At 39.8% G+C, this 21,565-nt stretch overlaps 1 protein-coding gene across 2 annotated transcripts in view; it reads left to right on the top strand.

Moving 5' to 3' along the window:
* itchb (itchy E3 ubiquitin protein ligase b) overlaps positions 1-21,539 on the top strand; it is a 45,258-nt gene extending 23,719 nt beyond the window's left edge. For both annotated transcript variants that reach the window (XM_081608580.1, XM_081608579.1), the window contains exons 12-24: positions 9,332-9,416; positions 9,484-9,612; positions 10,569-10,641; positions 12,164-12,235; positions 12,415-12,503; positions 12,654-12,813; positions 12,915-13,048; positions 13,236-13,376; positions 13,452-13,572; positions 13,663-13,767; positions 14,466-14,562; positions 19,111-19,183; positions 19,300-21,539. In XM_081608580.1, the coding sequence (XP_081464706.1) occupies positions 9,332-9,416; positions 9,484-9,612; positions 10,569-10,641; positions 12,164-12,235; positions 12,415-12,503; positions 12,654-12,813; positions 12,915-13,048; positions 13,236-13,376; positions 13,452-13,572; positions 13,663-13,767; positions 14,466-14,562; positions 19,111-19,183; positions 19,300-19,399 (1,379 nt within the window). In that variant the 3' untranslated portion in view covers positions 19,400-21,539. The remainder of the gene's footprint in view (positions 1-9,331; positions 9,417-9,483; positions 9,613-10,568; positions 10,642-12,163; positions 12,236-12,414; positions 12,504-12,653; positions 12,814-12,914; positions 13,049-13,235; positions 13,377-13,451; positions 13,573-13,662; positions 13,768-14,465; positions 14,563-19,110; positions 19,184-19,299) is intronic.
* Positions 21,540-21,565: the final 26 nt, after the last annotated feature.

Raw genomic sequence — 21,565 nt, 5'->3', positions numbered from 1 at the left:
TCCGCCACACAGTGCGTGCAGATGCACTCACACCTGCCTGCTGCCATTCCTGAGCAAGCTCTGCACTGCTGGTAGCCCGATCCCGCAGCTGAAACACTTTTAAGAGACGGTCCTGGGGCTTGCTGGTCTTTCTTGGGCGCCCTGGAGCCTTTTTAGCGACAATGGAACCTTGAAGTTCTTGATGATGCGATAGATTGTTGACTGAGGTGCAATCTTTCTAGTTGCGATACTTTTCCGTGTTGGGCCATTTTTGTGCAGTGCAATGATGACTGCATGTGTTTCTTTAGAGATAACCATGGTTCACAGAAGAGAAACAAGCATCAGCCTCTTTTTAAAGTGTCCAGTGGTGTCATTCTTACTTATTCATGACAGATTGATCTCCAGCCCTGTCATCAACACCCACACCTGTGTGAATGGAGCAATCACTGAAACGATGTTAGCTGCAATGAAGTTGAAATGTGTTTTGGGGGATAAAGTTCATTTTCTAGGCAAATATTGACTTTGCAATTAATTGCTGTTAAGATGATCACTCTTTATAACATTCTGGAGTATATGCAAATTGCCATTATAAAAACTGAAGCGGTAGACTTTATAAATATTAACATTTGAATCATTCTCAAAACTTTTGGCCATGACTGTACATATAAAAAACTAACTCATGCAAAATTATACAGAAATATAGTAGTCACATAGAAATGTGGCTTAAAAAGCTGGGCAGAGACGATACGAGGACTTTCGGAAGAAAATGGAGTAGACGGTTGCGTCAGAGCCTCTCTCCCACCTTAATATTAAAAACTCCCATTCAAAACTCAATATGCTCAGTGTCTCAACAAAATAACTTATGAACTGGAGGAGAAACATGTCGAGCCATAAAAAAATCAATAAAGATGCCCAAAACTCAGGATAAAAGCGCCCCGGTCGCTAAAGCTATAACACTTGTTCGAATCAAGCTAGCGACAACGTGGCTAGTGTGGGTGCTGAGAGCACTGGAATGAACATGGACTCTGAGGGATTACTGCAAGGCTATTGAAGATTTGAAGACTGTCTTGAAGGGGGATAATGCAAAGCTACAACAAAACATCAACCATCTGGGACATGAGATCAATGGCAAGCTGGACAGTATTGGCACTGAGGTGCAGGGCTTGGCAGAGCAGGTTGTCGAGGCGGAAGCCCGCGTTCATCAAGTGGAGAACTGGGCAAAGGAAGCAACCGAGGTGCTGTGCTTCTGCATCGAGCAACAGAGGAAAACGCAGCTTAAAGTGCTCAATTTAGAGTCCCGTTCCAGAAGAAATAACGTACGTGTCTTTGGGGTGCCAGAAGGTCAGGAGGGGAACTCCACCACACAATATATTGAGACGCTTCTGAGTAGGTTTGCCACGGTCCCTTAAAATACAGAATCGTCCCGTATTTGGCTGTTAAATGTTGCGTCCCGTATTGAACAGATACGAGTTGTTCCGTATTCAATAACTGTCCGATAGACACGCCTATCACACACATATCAACACTAAGTGTAACAATTGTGACCAAAATAAAACACAGAAAATATTAAGGTCAGCTAAATTGTCGTGGCGGGATGTAGAAAGGACCCCAAAGAAAGCTTTGGACCAACGCTGTTGTCACGGTTGCCTAGAGATGGACACTACGCAGACGCTGTGAGCTGCTGTCAACCCGGATCTTAAACCGTCCTCGACCCAATTCTCCACCTTCAAATATTTACTTTAACAACGAATTAAAAATTATAGTGCTGCACTTTTAGCTGCTGTATAGGATCATACTTTCCATCTGATGGGGATCTGCAACCTAGATCTCTGGAGACACAAGTGGCTCTTTGGCTCACTTGTATCAAATGATGAAATATTGGCTCTGTTTTTTGTTTTTTTCATTCTCTTTCAAGTGTTGCCATGGAAAAACACCAATTATCCTGGCCCCTGTGGTAAATTTGGTCCAGCCTCCAAATCTAACTCCTTATTTCTATAAATATTTTAGTGATATTCTTTACAGTACCATAATGTTCACATAACTTTTATACTTTTGGCTTTCTGAGGATACATTTTGAATATTAAATCGGGTGTTATGATCAGTTACTCAGTACTTGAGTGGTTTACCAAATACTTTTTACACTTGCTTAATTAAACGAGTTTAAGGTATGCTACTCTGGAGCACAATTTTGGGGTACTCTAGCCAACTATGCATGAATGATTGCTCTATGGATCACTTTTTAAAGACAAACGCCGCCATAAAATAATGTTTATTACTGCATTGGACATCCCACCCCATGAGAGTAAGGCGACGAGCCGTGCTGGGCGTCCCTTATTTTAATTTCTGAAAGGTGGCAACCCTACTTCTGAGAAGGTGGACCTTGACTTGAAAATACAGCGCACACATCGCACTCTGGCAAGTAAACCACTACCCGACTCAATACTGAGGGCTATTTTCAGCTTTCTGGAATTTTCCACAAAAGAAAAGATCTTAAGAGAAGTGTGGGGAAAAAAGGCAAGATCCAGGTGGGCTCTTCAAATATACACTTTGATCACGATTATGCACAGGAGCGCTGCCAGGAATTGTGGGCCCCCTGACAAAAAATTTGTTTGGGCCCCCCCTTCACAGCTGCTGTTACAATATTTTGAGTCTATTTAACACATCACAATTTTAAAGGCTTTGCATTTGCATAATAAGGCTTGCAGGCCTTGCTTTGGTTCAATACTGATAATTAGCACAATATTTACTGCTCATGAATTTAACATTCAACTGTCCACATCCAGTATGCAAGTAGGTTGCTTAAATTTTTTTCTATTAGTTTTAGATACTGGACTTTTCAAAAATCCTATGTAGTTGCATTTTATTCAAACTGCAGTACATAACTAATAAAAAATGTTTTCTCCACATTTGTTAAAGCTGTCACAATGTCGTAGCAGTTTATGAGACAAATAATCTGTGAAAACAATCTCCTCCATCTCCTTCCTGAATTACTATTACTGGTTAAAGTAATGCACCGTTCTGACCAAAACAACCAATCACAATAGTGCAAAATGCAAATTCTTGCAGTTTTTTAACTGGTCTTAAGATTTTAATCGGTGTATGTCTAAACAAGAACATGACATGTCAGAAAGATAACGAAATTGCAGTTCCAGTACAGCCATCCATTACGCAACAACATGAGGGGGGGTAGGAAGTGGGAGAGGGGGGATAGTTCGCTGAGGCCTCGCAGCCTGACAGGCGCCGCCTTGCAGAGGACATAGGAAAAATAAGAAAAACATCAGGTGAGGAGAGGGAAAAAACAGCCTGTCTCACACTCTGCTCTTTGCAGGGCAGCGTTTGAGATGAAGAAAAGAAAAAAACCTCTGCACATAAGCACATATAGTCAAAACAAGCCGGGTAAGAGGAGGAGGTGTGACGTGCATATGGGTCTCATGTGAGTTGTGTGTGTCGGACCATGAACCAGTGATTGTGAGTATGATGTCGGAGTTCACCACCAGCTTATCAATTCAGGGCCCACAGATGTTCTCGGGGAAGGGTGGGATAGCTGGCCAGCCAAGGCCAGTTCGGGGAGCCAGATTCCGATAGCAGAAATTTGTTTAGGTCAGGCTGACATCAGTTTACTGCCTTCCTTGAAAGTCTCGCTGGTGCTTCTCAATGGCAAATCCAAACAGCCAAATTTAGGGTCTCCCACCTGATCCAAGCGAACAACGTTCTCCAAGGTCACATCATATCAATTCCGAGTCCAAGATCCGCTGTCCGGCCACGGTCCTGTTCCAGGATTGTACCCAGTCTGCAGCTCAGCTCCCGTATCATCTCAGTCTGAGTGTTGATTGCTCTGCAGATCCCATCAACAGCCTTGAAGTGGCCAAAATGGACGCTGGCATCTTCCAAAATTTTCGATAAGCCAGGTAGCCGCCAACTCCAATAAGCAGAAAACCTGTCATCATAAATCCAATCATCTTCAATATCCTCGACTGACAGCGTTGTCAGACACACGGTCTTCCACTTCCATCCAGAATCCATCGTGTATCCAGTGAAGAATGTCCCATTGGGACACGAGGGTTCCCCTTTAGCTGGTTTCCCAGTGGAAAAAATTGTATCAATTGCATTGAGAGACCAGCTGACCAGATCCATAATTTGCAACTTCGGAAGCTATTCAAAGAAGACTCTAAAAACACAGGACACAGACGCTGAGCAAGGAAGATGGGGAGGGCAGGGAGACGGAGAAAGTGCATCCTGCTCTTTCGAAAGACAGAGGAGAGGTTGATGATGTTATTGTCACGATTAATATATATGTACCACCAGAGAGTGACAGAACTTTCTTAAAAATGCTCTTTGACACCATTATCTCATTTAGTAAAGGAGTTCGTCTGAACCGTCAGATAAGGCTTCTGCATGTTGGTGTTCCCGCTAAATCCTGAATATATCCAGTTTGGTTGTCTTGGCCTTTTTATCGCAGCCTGTGGGGTTTTCACTGACTGGTATTTCTGAGTAAAGTTTAAAGTTTAGTGTGTATGCTAATAAAATAATAAATAATAATTTAAAACATACCCATGTGAGGAGAATCGGAAGGCCTCTCTAGTTCTGGTTCTGATTCTGGTTCCGGGTCCGCTGTAGTTTCTTGCTGTGGCGAGGGAGGAGGCATGATGCCAATGGCATCAACTCTGCCTAGGAGGTAAGTCGGATACTTCTTGTGGCACAAAGCTGTCTTCTGATCCAGATGAGATGTAAATTACAGAATCTTCATTAGAAGTGCAAGCTATGGACGATAAAAGAAATACGTTGATAGAAAACCAGTTTCCTGATTAGTTCAAATACACTATTAAAAAAAAAAAACTTACTCTGAACTCCCTTATGAATGTAGGTTGATTTTTGATCAGGAACTGTTCAGAAACCAGTTGCTGACGCATCTGCATTCATCAGCTGTGAATAACATATAGCTTCAGAGATGTGTCTTCGATAAACGATTCCTTCTACAGTTTTCCTGGTCATCTATAAGAAAATGGATACATAGTAAATATGTATTAATATATATATATTTTTTTCAGTTTTAGAACTCTTGATTACAGAAGTGTAAAAAGGTAGTAAAATTACCGCGGATGAACTCTGTTTTGATTTGGGACTCTTGTGTCTTCTGATTTTTAGTAAGATCTGAAGGAATAATAAGCATATATTTAAGTTTTTCCATTTTTATAGGATTAAATTATTTTAGAATTGGGGTTAGAGAAAAGTTATGAGAAAAAAAAAAAGACTTAACAATTATGTCTGATTCTGCATCCTGAGAACGCACCTAAACAGACATTATTATTAAACACAGTGCATATCTATACATATATATAAACTGAGAGATTTTTTGTATTTTTCTTTACTTGCGGTCAAAAGACGTGTAGAGGTCTTGAGACCCAAATGTTGTAGACCCGTCAGAATTAACCGGCTTGCATGGAAACCCGGACATATTTCAGAATAATGCTGGTTTAAAGATGAAGCAAAATTTAAAAGTTTACAGCTCCTGTTGTACCGCAGATGAGAGAAGATCTTTGCCGTTGTGGTCTTGCCGAAATGACGCATCCTTTTATAGGACCGTGTGGCAGTGAAACTGTTGATTTTTTTCCTTCAGAAGGATTACCTGAGGCAGGCATTTCCGGCTGCAGGGTCAGAGGTCAGCCTGTCTTACCAAGCTATAGGATATATCATATTCTGCTGAAGAGTACGAGGTAGGTTTCACCATATGCTGGCTGAGAGATATGATACAATAATTTTAAAGAAGACCATGTGGCATGAATCTGCTGATTTTTCCTTCAGAAGGATTGTATATTGTATCCACCCTCGGTTGCAGGGTCAGAGGTCAGCCCCTCTTCTGTTTAAGAGCATGAGGTGGGCAACACCGGCTGTTGGCTAGCTATAGGTTATATTATATCCCGTTAAAGAGTTTGCTTTTTCCTTCAGAAGGATTGCCTAAGGTATCCTGAGGTGGACATCACCGGCTGCGGGGTCAGAGGTCAGCCTCTCTTACCTAGTTATAGGATATATCATATTCTGTGAAATGGTACGAGGGTATCAGGTTACCGGATGTGGGGGAGGGGGGTGGGGTGTTTGATATCAATTAATCCATCAAACTGATTAAAATTTGACAGAAGGTGGTATATATAGTCTCTCTAGGGAGGAGCTTTCCCCTGTCCTGCTCAAGTACTTTAACTGGACTTTGAGTAGGGCAGAGACACCACCATCTTGGAGAGAGGCTGTAATATCTGTTCTCCCTAAAGACGGGGAAAAATGTTGAATACTGTGAATCATATCGCCCAATCTCAATTCTGAATGTTGATTATAAGTTTTTTTACATCAATAATCTCTCAGATAATGGAGTATTACTTGTTAGATCTAATACATGAAGACCAGAAGGGATTCATCAAAGGCCGACAAACTCATGACAGCATAAAATGAACATTACATGTATTAGCTCAAGCCAAAAAGCAGGGTCTCGGCAGAAAAAACTTTTGATTGGGTCAACTGGACTTTTCTGTACAAGGTACTAGAGCGTCTGGGCTTTAATAATCAGTTTATTAGTTGTTTGCGGTCATTTAGTCCAGCGAGAGATGAACCATGGGCCAGGGTAAAAATCAATGGGCACCTAACAAATAGCTTCCAACTACACAGAGGAACCCACCAGGGATGTTGCCTAAGTCCATCACTTTTAGCAATATTCATTGAACCCTTGGCACAGGCTATTAGAGAGGATGATGGGATAAAGGGTGTTGGTTTTGCAAATATAAAACACAAAATTGGCCTCTTTGCAGCTGACTTAGTCGCTCGCATACCTCCAAAATCCAAATATAACGCTCCCCAAACTTATGGCAGCTCTGAGTTTGGTCAACTGTCAGGCTGAAGTCTAAACATCACAAAAACACAAGTTCTGACAATTAACTACTCCCCTAGTAAATTTATAAGAAAGACCTATGGACTTAAGTGGGATGCTAAAATACGAGTATTTATTTCCCGAGATTTAGTTTGAACTACTGAACCCATACAAAAAGACTTGACAGTCTGGGCAAGATTGCTGTTGGATTTCACAGCTAGAATGGAAATGGTGAGGATGGATCTGCTTCCTCAATTTTTATATCTTTCCATGTCATTGCCTATCAGAATATCTAGCACACAGTTCCATGCCTGGGATAGGCTGGTCTCAAGATTTATTTGGTCCGGGACCAGACCAAGCATAAAATTTAAAACACTCCAAATTAATAGAGACCAGGGTGCAGTCTGGCCCTTCCAAATTTGAGGGAATTCTATTACGCATCTCAGATCAGATTTATGGTCGTCTGGTGCTCCCTGGAAATGGAGACTTAATGGAAACAGATTGAACTTAGGCAGGGTGGGGTCCAAACCCAAACACACCTGGGAGGTAAAATGGATACGGACGAAAATGGGAATCGTATAGTTGAAGACACGTCGTTAATCTGGAAGAAAGTGGTTGACAAGTACAAATTGGCCGATTTCACTGCACTCCTGTATCTCAAACATTTGGCCAGGAGAGTTGGACTCTTCTTTTTTAGGCTGGAAAGATAGGTGACTTGTAGCTTTGTGCCAGTTTGTAGAAGGTAACACCTTTAAAACATTTGAGCAAGATTTATTTAAAATATTTAAATAAATCTCTTGAGAACAGAGATTTATTTAAATATTTTCAGGTAAGACATTTCTACAATACCCAAAAAAAAAGGTGTTCCTCCAGAATGTAATACTATCGTGCAAATTCTTATACTCACCTCTCATGTAAAACAGTTTCCAAAATATATAAGGAGTTGCAGAAACATAATGGAAATGATACCTTGAATATTAAGTCAAAATGGGAAAGGGAATTGTGAGTAAAAATTACAGAGGGTGATTGGCTTTCAATGTGTGTGACACAACAAACATCTACCAGTTCTAAAAGATTAAAGGAATTCGGATGAAAGTGCTTAGATACACCTCACATTATTAGTAGACAGAGGAGAAGAACAGCAATGTTGGAGACTATGTGGCCATCAGAACGTCAATCACTCTTATGTATTTTGGTCCTGCCCAAAGTTGGCACCTTACTGGGATGGAATCTGTCAGACTACCAGGATAATTTTGGGGGTATGTCAAGTATCTTTTTAAAATTCTATCAATTGCAAGCAAAAAAGCTATTACACACTCTTGGCTAAAGAAACTCCCTCCCGAGCTGGACCATTGGAAGTCTTGGAGGAGATTCACTCTATGGAAAAACTAGCATATCTTTTACATATAAAAGGACATTCTTACAACAAACGCTGGACTAAATGGCTGGCATACAAGAACAAGGAAGCTTAACTATGTGTAACATTTTGTAATGTTTTCTTTTTCTCTCCATGAATCAGTGCCCCTAGTTCTGTGTGTTGTATGTTTCATTGTCCATCCATCCATTTTCTTCCGCTTATCCGGGGTCGGGTCGCGGGGGCAGCAGCTTCAGAAGAGAGCCTCTCCCCAGCCACTTCTTCCAGCTTCTCCGGGGGAACCCCAAGGCGTTCCCAGGCCAGCCGAGAGACGTAGTCCCTCCAGCGTGTCCTGGGTCTTCCCCGAGGCCTCCTCCCGGTGGGACGTGCCCGGAACACCTCACCAGGGAGGCATCCTTACCAGATGCCCGAGCCACCTCAACTGGCTCCTCTCGACGTGGAGGAGCAGCAGTGGCTCTACTCTGAGTCCCTCCCGGATGACAGAGCTTCTCACCCTATCTCTAAGGGAGAGCCCAGCCACCCTGCGGAGGAAACTGCACTGTGTTTACCCTTTTCCGGCTCAAGACCATGGCCTCGGATTTGGAGGCACTGAGCCTCATCCCGGCCGCTTCACACTCGGTCGCGAACCGCTCCAGTGAGAGCTGCAGATCACGATCTGATGAAGCCAACAGGACCACATCATCCGCAAAAAGCAGAGATGCGAACCTAAGGCCACCAAAATGGATCCCCTCAACACCTCGGCTGCCCCTAGAAATTATGTCCATAAAAGTAATGAACAGAATCGGTGACAAAGGGCAGTCTTGGCGGAGTCCAACTCTCACCGGAAACGAGCCCGACTTACTGCCGGCAATGCGGACCAGACTCTGACACTGGTCATACAGGGACTTGACCGGGAGTATGTTTCATTGTAATAATGAAAAATGTTAGAGTATTAAAAAAAAGCTAGGCTTTTTGTCATGTTTTATACATTAGTCTACATCTAAATTAGTCAATATAATTGCTCAAACAACTCTTAATAAATAATACTTTTTAAAAAACTGTTTGCATTTAGTTTAAGCAGTTTAACTTGACAACTTGCAGAAGGAGTGAATGAATGCATGCAGGTATGTGTTCTTTCCCTTCAGAAAAGAGGACAGATGGCAACGGAAGAGTTTACTTTGTCCATCACCAGACCCGCTCAACTCAGTGGGAGGACCCTCGAACGCAGGGGTGAGAGAGGGAACATCTTTTTGGTTTTGTTTTCCTGAAAACATCTTTAAACAATTCTCATTTTCAGATTACTGAACGAGAAGCCACTTCCTGAAGGCTGGGAGATGAGATTCACCGTGGATGGCATTCCTTATTTTGTAGACCACAACAGGAGAACAACCACCTACATTGACCCTCGCACGGGGAAATCCTCTCTGTACGTTTTCTTCCTCATTACTTTCCATTCCCCCTAAAAATGTAAGCCTTCCTATTCATTAAGGGCACAACTCTAGCTAAAGAAAAGCATCAAAATATTGAAGAGGAAATGTTTCATATTGCCCTGTGGAAGAGGTCAGACCAGTTCATTGCATGTAGATACACACTTTCTTTCACGCGCGTTCCATGTTGTCTTTTTTACACTCGGAAATTTTGAGCGTGCGTCCAATGCTGGAAGGCAAATAGACAATTCTTTATTATGCTAGCTGCTCTGCTGCTGTACAACAATGCTGTTACCTACAACTCCAGGTTTTATTTAGTTATTATTAATTTAGTGCAGCGAAGGAAAAATGACGCTGAAAAAAGGTTGACATTTAAGATTTGGCATGTTGTGTTGACAGCTAAAACCAATAGTAATTGTCATTCAAATCCATACAAATTTGCTCTGATAAAAACAAATTAAAAAATCAACAAGGAATTTATAGGTTATTGAATTTTGCAGGTCACCAGAAACATTGAGTTTTGTCACTACGCAGCACACAATGGACCACAATTACTTCTATTTTATGTTTATTTAAAGTGATGAGTATAAACTGTATAATTGCCCATCTCTACTCCTCTCTTTGTCTTTTTGTTTTGAATTTTTCTTTTACATTGACATTCATGAGCTGGAAACAGGTGTATTTATGATTGTTGTGTGTTTCATGTTGTGGCCAAACGGGTTTGGTAAAACCACAGAATGATTAAATGAGCCGACATGAACTGCTAACATCCTGACCCATAAACCTGAGCAGGTTGCCCCTACCTAATGACTCCTGCTCTAAACAGTTTTAAATAAAAATCTCTATTATTCTGCGGTGTCAACAGCAAGCACTTACACACCACTCAAAGTTATTCTGATAGAACTATTTTTGTTTAATACACACTGACATGTAATATTATTATTATTGTCCATAGTGAAAATGGACCACGGATCACTTATGTTCGAGACTTCAAAGCCAAAGTTCAGTATTTCAAATTCTGGTGCCAGGTAAGAGTCAGACTGACACCATGTTTTCTTTACTGGTATTTACTGTAAACACACTGGGAAGTACTTCTGTGTGGAATATTACAAGGGTTTATAAGTTTGTAATTAAGTTGCTGCAGTGTTGAGATTGGGGTGAGTAGATTTAATCCCACTAATATGGAAGAATAATCTGTAAATAAAATGCAGTCTGAAGTAGGGCTGTATAATTAAATCGATTCTACGATATGCGTCTATTTTTCCCCCTCGGAAGGTTTAAAATTTTCATCTGCGAGTATCGATCCATTAAACTATAGGGGTCCATAGACTTGTGTCTTTTTTACCTGCCTCATTTGTGATGGCGTAGCAGCAAGTCTCCGCCTCTGCTAGTCTCACTTTCAACTTGTGCTTTAGGAGCACATTTTAAACCTACACACTTGTTTTTAAATTATGTTAATAGGCCAAGTAAAAGCAGAGTTGTGCTAAAATAAGTAAACCATGTTTTTCCGAATGTCAGAAATGTCAAAAACTGACTTTTCCGGTAATGTGAAGGGGAATGAGCTTCTAAACATAAAAATTAAACGCAACATTACATTCCTTTGTTTTTAGAAATCTAAAATCTTTAACAAATAATGATGGGCTGTATTTTGTAGCTAAGAAACGAAATCTTCCGTTTCCACGGAAAGGGAGTAGCGGCACAAATGGAGTAGCAGCAAAAGCGGTGAGATTGCGAAATTAATGCAAAGTTTGGATATTGGACTGATCGGTGGCATCCACTTCGTAATTTGTTTTTAGCTTAGTGGTTTCTGTTCTATATATAAAGGACTACCTGAAGAATGAACGTGCAGATGGCAGCGGTGCTGTTTTGAGCTGGAAGACGAAGAGGGAAAACCCGCAGCCGGAGTCTGCGCAGTGAGGCAATGACGATAATGATGATGGCTGATCAGTCATTCTTATTAGTAACTGACATAGAGTATCAGAGACTGGGAGAATGATGAGATCCTGGCAGTCTGAGAGACAGCTACTCAGAGATCCAAGCAGGGGAATGGCGGTGCTGCGCAGCTGCAAGGAATCGATCACTACGGGGTGAGGCAGAGCCACTCCCCCAGCAGCTAGTAGTAAACAGCTTACAGCCACGGCTAACTCCGGGAGCCAAGGTGGAAAAGCCTTTTTCCCATAGTCCAAAAGACTATTTTACCCCCCTTCCCCAATCAGAGCCAGGTATTGTGTAGTTAATCCTTTAAACCGGTTTTCAGTTAATTTAACCCAACTGAAAACTGATTAAATCCAAGTCTATGGAACACAAAACATCACCAAAATCACTCTCCCTCTAAAATCTTTCAGAAAATCATAAGTGTATCGAAGCGTATCAATCGCACAATATTGTGATATCGTTTTGTGAGCAGAATATTGTGTATCGTGTCATGACATTATTGTATCACTACACCCTAGTCTGAAGTTATTAAAACAATGATCTGTAAGTCAGATCTACATTTACAGATCATACTTTCTTTTCAGAATTAGAAAAATCTGCTTTTGTTTTTTCCAGCAACTGTCTTTGCCTCAGCATGTTAAAATCACAGTAACGAGGAAAAACCTCTTTGAGGATTCTTTCCAGCAGGTATGTTTGCTATGAATTCAATCTGACAAAATGTTCAAGTGGAATTAAACAGAGCTGCTGTTTTGCTGAAATAACCTTTAATTACCAAAGCTAAACTCAAAACATTTTTCAGTCATTAAAAAAAAGATGATTGAACAAGTCATTGTGAATTGTATTTATTTATAATTTGTCTATTTTAGATAATGAGCATTAACCCTCAGGATTTGAGAAGGAGGCTTTGGATCATATTCCCAGGAGAGGAAGGCCTTGACTACGGAGGCGTTGCCAGGTAAGTTAAGGAGACTGCCACACCTTTCTCTCCAACTCTGTTGTCATCTCAGAAGCTTTAAGAAGTGCATAAGTTTGACTTTTTGCCAGTAATTGGAAGGCGTTTTAACAAAAGCTCTTGTTGGACTTGTCACTCTGTCCTTTCCTGTAGGGAGTGGTTCTTCTTGTTGTCTCATGAGGTTTTGAACCCCATGTACTGCCTGTTTGAATATGCTGGTAAAGATAACTATGGTCTCCAAATCAACCCTGCTTCAGACATCAACCCCGACCACCTCAAGTATTTCAGGTTCATTGGACGATTCATTGCAATGGTTAGTTGTTTTTTTTCCATCGCATTAAAAAAAAACTTTACTGTTGAAAAAAGAATGAATATTAAAAGAAGAATTGATATTCAATTGTTTTTATCCCTCAGGCTCTTTTCCACGGCAAGTTCATCGACACTGGTTTCTCTCTGCCATTTTACAAACGGATGCTCAACAAACCTTTGACACTCAACGATCTGGAGTCGATAGATCCTGAGTTTTATAACTCCCTCATGTGGATTAAGTGAGTGTGATCATATCAATTTAGCTCTTAATGCACCATCTTCATCTACACAACCAGATTCCCTTGTTCTGACAATTTGTCTTAGAAACTTATCTGGTTTGTCACATTGTAAAGCGTCTGATGGCAGTGGAGTGTAAAAGCTCGCAGTGATACCACTGTGACCAAACACGTTTTTGTCTCATTTCAGGGACAATGACATTGAGGAGTGTGGGTTGGAAATGTTCTTTTCAGTTGATAACGAAATGCTTGGAGAAATATCCACCCATGAGCTTAAAGAAGGCGGGGGAGACATCCAAGTTACCGAGGAAAACAAGGAGGAGTACATCAAGTGGGTTTTTCTTTTCCTCTCTTAGGCTCTCTGTGTTGAGTTGCATTGTGTTTATCTTTCTGCTTCCCCCTGCAGGTTGGTAGCAGAGTGGCGGCTATCCAGAGGAGTGGAAGAACAGACGCAAGCGTTCTTTGAGGGCTTCAATGAGGTCCTCCCTCAGCAGTACCTGCAGTATTTTGATGCTAAAGAGCTTGAGGTGAAGCTGCAGCACAAAACTTGTTTACATAACGAGTGATTCAGAAAACACGAGGCGCAGGCTTTAGGATGAGTTCTTGTCCTTGCACAGGTCATGCTGTGTGGCATGCAGGAACTGGATCTGGGGGACTGGCAAAACAACACCATCTACAGACACTACACTCGGACCAGCAAACAGATTGTGTGGTTCTGGCAGGTCAGTGGGAAACGGCTGGATATCGGTTTTCACTAAATGGTTTTGCTCATTTAAAACGGAGACAGTTGAAACAAAATTGAAGCTAGTATGGTTCGCGGTCCTGGAGTTTTGTGACAAACTGTCGGAAAAATGTACTTCTCCTTAAAATCGTTTTTTACAGCTATGAAGGAGAATCAGGATGACTTGGTGGGGGCGCGGGCAATGTTGGATGTTTTATGATGGATAAAAGTTTAAATTAGATGTGAAAATGTGAGGAAAAAAGGTGATACTTCACATACATCTTCATGTACATGTTTCTGCTTCCTCTAGCTTTCATCTCAACCCTGAAAATGGCAAACATTGAAGGTTTTTTGTTTTCAACTCTACTTTCAAACTTAAGACTGTTGTCATGGTGACCTGGTAGCACTGACGTACGATGCATTCACTGTTCTGACTTATCAATAAGACAAAGTTGTACTTTTTGCTTGTCTTTAAAGCAGCACAAGTTCATTTTACAGTGATTTTCTGTTAAATGTTTTTCATTAAGTTCAGCAATAGTAAATCTGTTCATTTAGTAATTTAGTCAGTCAGTAATTTAGTCTGACTAAATTACTGACTGAGTAATTTAGTCAGTAAACTCTTCTTTAGGTAATCTGTTTTAATTTGCCATTGATGTAGATATTTTCTTGAACTTCTAATATCAGTATTTCTGTCTGCAGTTGATGAAGGAGATGGACAATGAGAAGCGGATGAGGCTGCTGCAGTTTGTCACTGGCACTTGTCGTCTGCCTGTGGGAGGCTTCGCCAACCTTATGGGTAATTAATCCTCTCATTAAAATATTTCACTTAACACTTTGATTTTTTTCACAAATCTCATATATATATATATATATATATATATATCAGTGACGTGCGGTCAGGTGAGGCAGAGCCTCACCTGTCATCATGGAAAAATAATGTATAATAAAATAATTGGATTTCATTGATAAGTTAAGGTAAGACAGCAATGAGAGGTTTTGGTTTATTTTTATTTTAATGAAATGTGCGTTTTGTGGGCTACAGTTTGTCTAAATAATTCAGTAAAGTAGAAGCGGTAGCTAATCTACCACAGCAATTATTAATAAAACATTAAGCCTAAAACATACTACAACAGACTAAACGTTTTGTTCTGTGTAGACCTGTCACGATAACAAATTTTGCTGGACGATTAATTGTCTAAAAAATTATTGCGATAAACAATAATATTGTTTCAAGACCTTTTGACACCGATTTAATGGAAATGACTATTAATACATGCAATTTCATGATAGATGCACCTTATTTTCAAAAGAACACGTAACACTGGAACTGATAAACTAAATAAAACAACCAAAAACAAAAATAAAATGGATTCTCAGTCTCCATTAACAAAAACGTACTTGAATAAAAAGTAAACATAAAGCCAAAGTGGAAATAAATACTGCATTCAACCAAAAGAGTGCAGATTATTAAGTCTGTATACTATATTGCCCTTCAGTAATCACTAGATTTAAATAGTGAAAACGGGCACATCCATCTACCTAATGCAGTAGATCACACTACACCATTTTTTTGCCCCTATTTTCCCCTTATGACAATCTTAGATCGTTGACCGATCTAACCGATCATCCTGCAGTGTGTGGTGGGTTACGGTAGATCGTTGTGGCCGCTCCGATCTAAATTAGGGGTTTTCCCCGTGGAGCTTAACGACTGGTAGCCAATCAGAGCGCGGATTCCCTCCGTGCTTTCTGAGGGGAATTTACAGAGGGGAATCCCAAACAGCTGACACGTGCAACCTGAAGTCCAGCGGACATTGGAGATGATATGTGGAAACATCATTAATGTTTATTCAACATTTCGTGCAAAGAATATAGAATTGACAAGGGGAGGAGTTGGAGCCAAATTGATACTGTAGTTGATGAACCCGGTAAGTTTTCAGCTGTTCTTCGTTAACGTGACATAAATAGGTTATAATGATTTTCATTCAGTCAGGACTTTGCGCTGACTCTATAGCCACATGCATTGCAGGTAGATTCAAGTAAAGCATTGATTAATGGCTGGTTTTAAAATTGGTTAACTGGACTTGTAGCCATTATTTTGTGCCCATGTGGCTGGGCACCACACGGCATGACAAACCCCATCGAACCATTATACCTGGGATTTCTGTCGGCTAATGTGTCTCTCGGGTTTTGAAAATGGGCCGACAACTCGTGTAATGTGCGCTGGACATTAGACTAAGGAAATGAGGAAGGGAGGACCAGTGGAGAGCACCGGAGCTGAGCCATTTTTCATTCAGTGTCAACATAAATAAAGGCAGGAAGAGACGATAACGACAATAATTAAAATGAGATCGATAGATTTAATTTATCGTCCGATTAATTAATTTATCGTTTATCGCGACAGGCCTAGTTCTGTGTGCAAAATTCTTGAATGTTTTTTGGTGTTGAATCCTAAAACATGAAGTGGCATTGTTGTCCGTTGCTACGGCAACGAGTCTGCATAGCTTGGAGAATACAGATCACTTTACTGTGGATCATAGCACGAAATTAATACCTACATTTATAAGTTTCACTGAGTTAACACGGCTATGGATGACATGTAAAAGATTAGTCTTTTTGTCCCCCAGCCTTGTATGCCTGCGCGAAATTTCCGTACGTCCAATAACATGCATGATGTCCAAGTCATAAGTCTGTGCCTCACCAGCAATGAACCTCACCGCACGTCACCGATGGAATATATATATACATATATATACGAATAAGGGGACAGTTGGTCAGCTTTAGCACGTCTCAAACCATGGTTCTGAAATAATTTGAGCTCCCCGTCTCTTGTTTCCTGAAATGTTGACATAATGACTCTGCACAAAGCAAGATCTCTGGCTATGGAAAGCCAAATCAGTTATTTTATAGAACCAGTTAAAATTGGCTCTACTCCTGGTCTTTGTCCTGGTCCCGATACTTCATTGGAATCAGCTCTCTTTAAAACACACAGGATTGTCATATTCTTTACATTTTTCTTCTAAACCTTTTTATTTGCTTTACTACAAGCTGTAACAGTTAAATACCTGCTTGGATATTTTATGTTCTTCTTCACTGCACTGTAAAATAATTAGTTTTAAGAATAATAAAGTACATGGTTTATTTCCAGTATAATTTTTTCCCCTTTGCCATTTCACACAATTGTTTTCCATTTCCTCTACTTTTTCACCATATCCTACAGTTTTATTTCTGAAAGAATCAAACACATTTTTGGGTTTTCTTTACTGTTATTTTGTGGAGATAAAAATTTAGTCCGATGGTGAAGAGTGTCTCTCTCATTGCTCCAAAAATAATGCATCCATGTTATTAATTTTCAACTTAGTCTTGGCTGAAACACCCACATCAAAAATATTCCACTTTGTAGTTTACTTTTTGGAACATCCTGCACATTGTTGTTGTTTTTTTTGGAAATAAAAACAAAAGATTCAAAAATATATATATATATGAAAAGCTTTACATATCTGGATTGGTCTGAAGTTGTTAAAGGTTTCATAAAGTGAAAGTGGGAAAAAAAATAAAAATGTTACCATTTTGGTTCAGCAGGATAAATGTCATTTTCAAGGTGCTTCAAGGATTAAAACCCTGATCATCAACGCTCTCATCATGCACTCCTAATGTAATCCAGCTGTGTGAAATTTTAGCTGTTTTGAATTAAATTAAATGTTGGGTGTTTGAGTTTCTCAGGATTATTCAAATGAATATTAAATGTTTGCATGCCCAAATGCATGTCTTAAATATGTCTTCACAGTTGAATTAAATTACACTTTAATGATTTAATGCTATAATTAACTAAATTGGGGATGGCCTCAAATTTTTATCACAATATTTTGTGGTATTGTGGTAACGACAAACGTGACAATAAAAACTATTTATTACTTGTGACTGTGTCACAGCTGTTGCAGCCCCACGAACACAAATACTGCTCCTGAAAAACCTTTATAATACACTACTTTAGGATGCCAGGCACACACTGCTCACAGTAAAAGCATGTAATCATGTTTTCCATTGATGCGTCTTTCAACAGTGGAGAAAATAGTAAAACTAACAATACAACAATAAGGATATATTAGAGGTGTGCCGATCGATCGGCCACCGATCATAATCGGCCGATTTCCGTGAAAAGTGCATGATCGGTGATCACGATCTCTTGTTGCCGATACCGATCACCTGCATCTCATTTCTCAGCCTGCCTGTGCAGCTGGTCTCCTCTTTCCTTCACACTGCGCAAACGCGCAGGAACAAATCCTAAGCCATGTGTAACTATAACGCACTGAGTGAATGGGGAAGTTTGCGTGTTGTTGCGGAAACTTGTAGCACGTCATGACGGTCAGAAAGCTAAACAAATAACCCGCAAAATTATTTAAGTCTTCGAGCTGCGATGTAAGACGCTGGTTCTGCTCTCGCTGTTGAACCACTGCTACGCTACAGGTAGTAATATTTCACAGACAGAGCGCCGCTTCTGCTCCACCTGGTAGTGACTCTCAGACCGAACCTCTGCTTAAAGCTGCAGCATCTAACTTAAAAAATAAATTCTACATGCGTATTAAAACTTTCGCTGTCCTAACATGAGAAAGATAATCTCCAAAAAAATTATCAATCTCCTCCCTATTTTGCATAATTACTCCGCTCAGTCAGAAACAGCCACTCAGAACTAGCAGTAATCAGCTAGCCGCCATGCTACCAGGAAGTTTTCATTCAGTAACTCTGGATTGTTTATTGTAATGGATCCTGTATTGGCCTTTGAATGTTAAGTTTTATTATTGAATTTTTTTTGGCAATGTTGAGAGGTTTTATTTTGGCTCTTTGCATTATTTAGCCTCTTCAGAGTCTTCATATGTTATCAGTCTGTTAAAGATAGTATTACCAATAGAAGTACAATTTGCACAATGCCTGTTTTGTTGAGTTTTCTTCTTGGAAAAAGTTAATAAAAACAAGTTTTTGTCTAAATTAAGGTGAATTCATGGTTCCTTTTTCCACATAATGTAACCGGTAGTGTTTATGATAAAAAAAATTAAAAAAAAAACAATTATGTGATCGGTATCAGTGATCGGCTCCCATGGGTGATCGGTATCGGCAGGAAAAAACCTGATCGGCACATCTCTAGGATATATGTATATATATTTTTGTAAACATCGTTAATTGAGATTTATCATTACATTTATTACAATAAATGATAACGATATGATAAATACTCACCCCTCAACCAAATGGCTAAACCTATATGCCATTAAATTGAAAAAAAAAAACTGTTAAAAACAGACATGGGGACAAAAAGAAGATTCAAAGTGACGAGTTCCCCTCCTTTCAGGGAGCAACGGACCACAGAAATTCTGCATTGAGAAGGTGGGAAAGGAAAACTGGCTGCCCAGAAGTCACACATGGTGAGTCTCAAAAAAACCCAACATCAGACACACAAATGTTCTCCTTCTGGGATGCTTCCGGTGACTGATGTTGAGAAAACATTTGTTCTTCAACTGTGTTTATTTTTGTGCTACAGCTTCAACAGATTGGACTTGCCGCCCTATAAGAGCTACGAACAACTCAAGGAGAAGCTGATGTTTGCCATTGAGGAGACGGAAGGATTTGGACAGGAGTGAAAGAGGGAGACGAAGTGGGAAAACCCCGTCAATGTTTAAATCGGGGAGCGCCAGCCTGCAGAAGCAGCAGGTGTTTGGGAGAGGCGACGCTCGTCTGCATGCACCAGCTGGTGAGATGGCTGCCAGCATGTGCAGTATTCTGAATCGGGGAAATCCTCTTACAGCAAACCTCTCATGGTTTAATGAGCGGGAGCAGAATTTCGTATTCTTTCAAAACCAAAATCCAAAGACTGCCTTCCAAACGCGGTCGTCATGTCAACGAGAGAAACTCATGAGTGCAGAGCACGATTTGAGACATAGAGGGTGTGGCTTTAAGTTTTCAACTCGGCTAAGTTTCCCCAAAATGAGTTGCGTTCAAATGAGTCTGAACTAATTATTTAAATGAATCTTCCTCTCTTAAGTTAACATTAATGACTTTCAAAAGCTTCAATAACAGACAATCTTGGTGCTTCAGAGATTTGGGATTCTTTGCTTTCGTTTTGCGCTCTGGATTATGTCATGTTTCGAGTCTGTGAATCGATGAATGATTGTGAACAGTGTTGTAACCTCCATTATTTTTTTTTAATGGTGGTGGCAAATGTTATAAAAACCATTTAACTGGCCCTAGTTTTATAGGGTCGGAGTCTGCACACTGTGATCTGTAATAACGGGATAATGTGGATTAGTTTTCTGTAAGAATCTTAATGTTAACAGCTTTAATAACCTTTTTTTGGTCTTTTAATGTACAGAAGTAGTCTTAATTAAGCCTGTTACTTAAAAATCCACAGAAGACCAGAAGAACGCCAATACTGCATCAAACCAAATAAAATTTAATCATATGAGGCATTTTCATTGCAACCCGGTTGTCTCTTTTAAACATGTAGCATTTGAAACATGAACAAGTGTTTTCTTGCCTTATTTTGACATCTTTCACAACAGACCTCAAAAAGGAAGGGATACAAAGGTTGTTTTCAAAAGTCGGCAATAACTGAGGAAATTTAAATCCCACCTCTCTTTACACCTGTCATTTGTAGCTTGTTCTGTCTGAACTTGGGAAAAATAATATTTTAATCATTACTTGGCATTAATGAGCACTTCTAGTGAAGATGTGTGAAGCAGCTTTTAAAATCTCTTTCAATAACATTTAGAACATTTTGAGAAATGTGTTTAGAGATTACATTTAGAAGCAAAGTGTAAATTTAAAAATGCTTGTGTTACAGCATTTTAAAACAAATGTTTAAGGAAACCAATTGTGGTAATTTTTATAAGCGAAAAGTAATATTTGAACAAGAGATATAAACTGAATCCATGTACAAAGATTAAAGGTGAATTTTCCAGATTCTTTTTGAAGAATATTTTACTGCAATGAAAGCTGAATTTCTTTTGAGGTTTTTTTTACATATTTTTGTCCTGGGTGCCAATAAATCTGGAGTGCTGAAACTCCAGCACTCCAGAAAGTTTTTTTTTTTTATATATAACCAAAAACCTTTTTCCTCACCAAGTGTTGAAGCTGCGGAAGATTATATAATGAAATGAAACCTTGTGTTGTGAAGACTGTTTAAACTGTGTAGTCACACACTGAACCAGCAGAGGAAACTATCTGAACTTTGGATTCAAAATGAATGATCAGTTTTTAGCCTTTCCCCCCTCAGGCTCTCAGCCAGCAGAAACAGTTGGTCATGTGGTAAAATAAACACTCTTATTCTCTCTGATCAGGCTGATTCATCCCTCCATTGGAATAAATAAATTGATCAGAAATGTCCAGGAGAAACTGCAGTAGGAAGATTTATTGGTAATTTTAGTTAGAACTGTATGAAAGTAATGAATGTATGAGGACCAAAGGTCAAGTTGTGCTCAATATGCCACCTCCTGAAAGCATTTTTTGACATTTTCACAGTAGAAACCCTGAAACGTCATAAACGAGCAGATATGGAAATAAAAATAAAGATGCTCATGTTTGTTTTTTAATCCAGCTGGTTAATCCAGCTGAACCACTGTCACTCCTGTACAGGATGAGAAGTTGTAAATGGTGTTCATAACAAAGTTTCTTAAGATTTTAAATAAGTTTAAGGCAATGCTCTATTTTCTTTTCTCCAACTGCTTATGTACATGAAAGATGCGTAATGTAGGAATTGTCACATTAATAAATTAACTCAAAACATCCCTTTTGTGGTGTTCTGGTGAAAG

Source organism: Poecilia reticulata, chromosome 7 (assembly GCF_904066995.2).
Source record: "Poecilia reticulata chromosome 7, P_reticulata-male-v2, whole genome shotgun sequence".
Classification (NCBI taxonomy): domain Eukaryota; kingdom Metazoa; phylum Chordata; class Actinopteri; order Cyprinodontiformes; family Poeciliidae; genus Poecilia; species Poecilia reticulata.
This window is presented reverse-complemented; position numbering and strand designations above follow the sequence as displayed.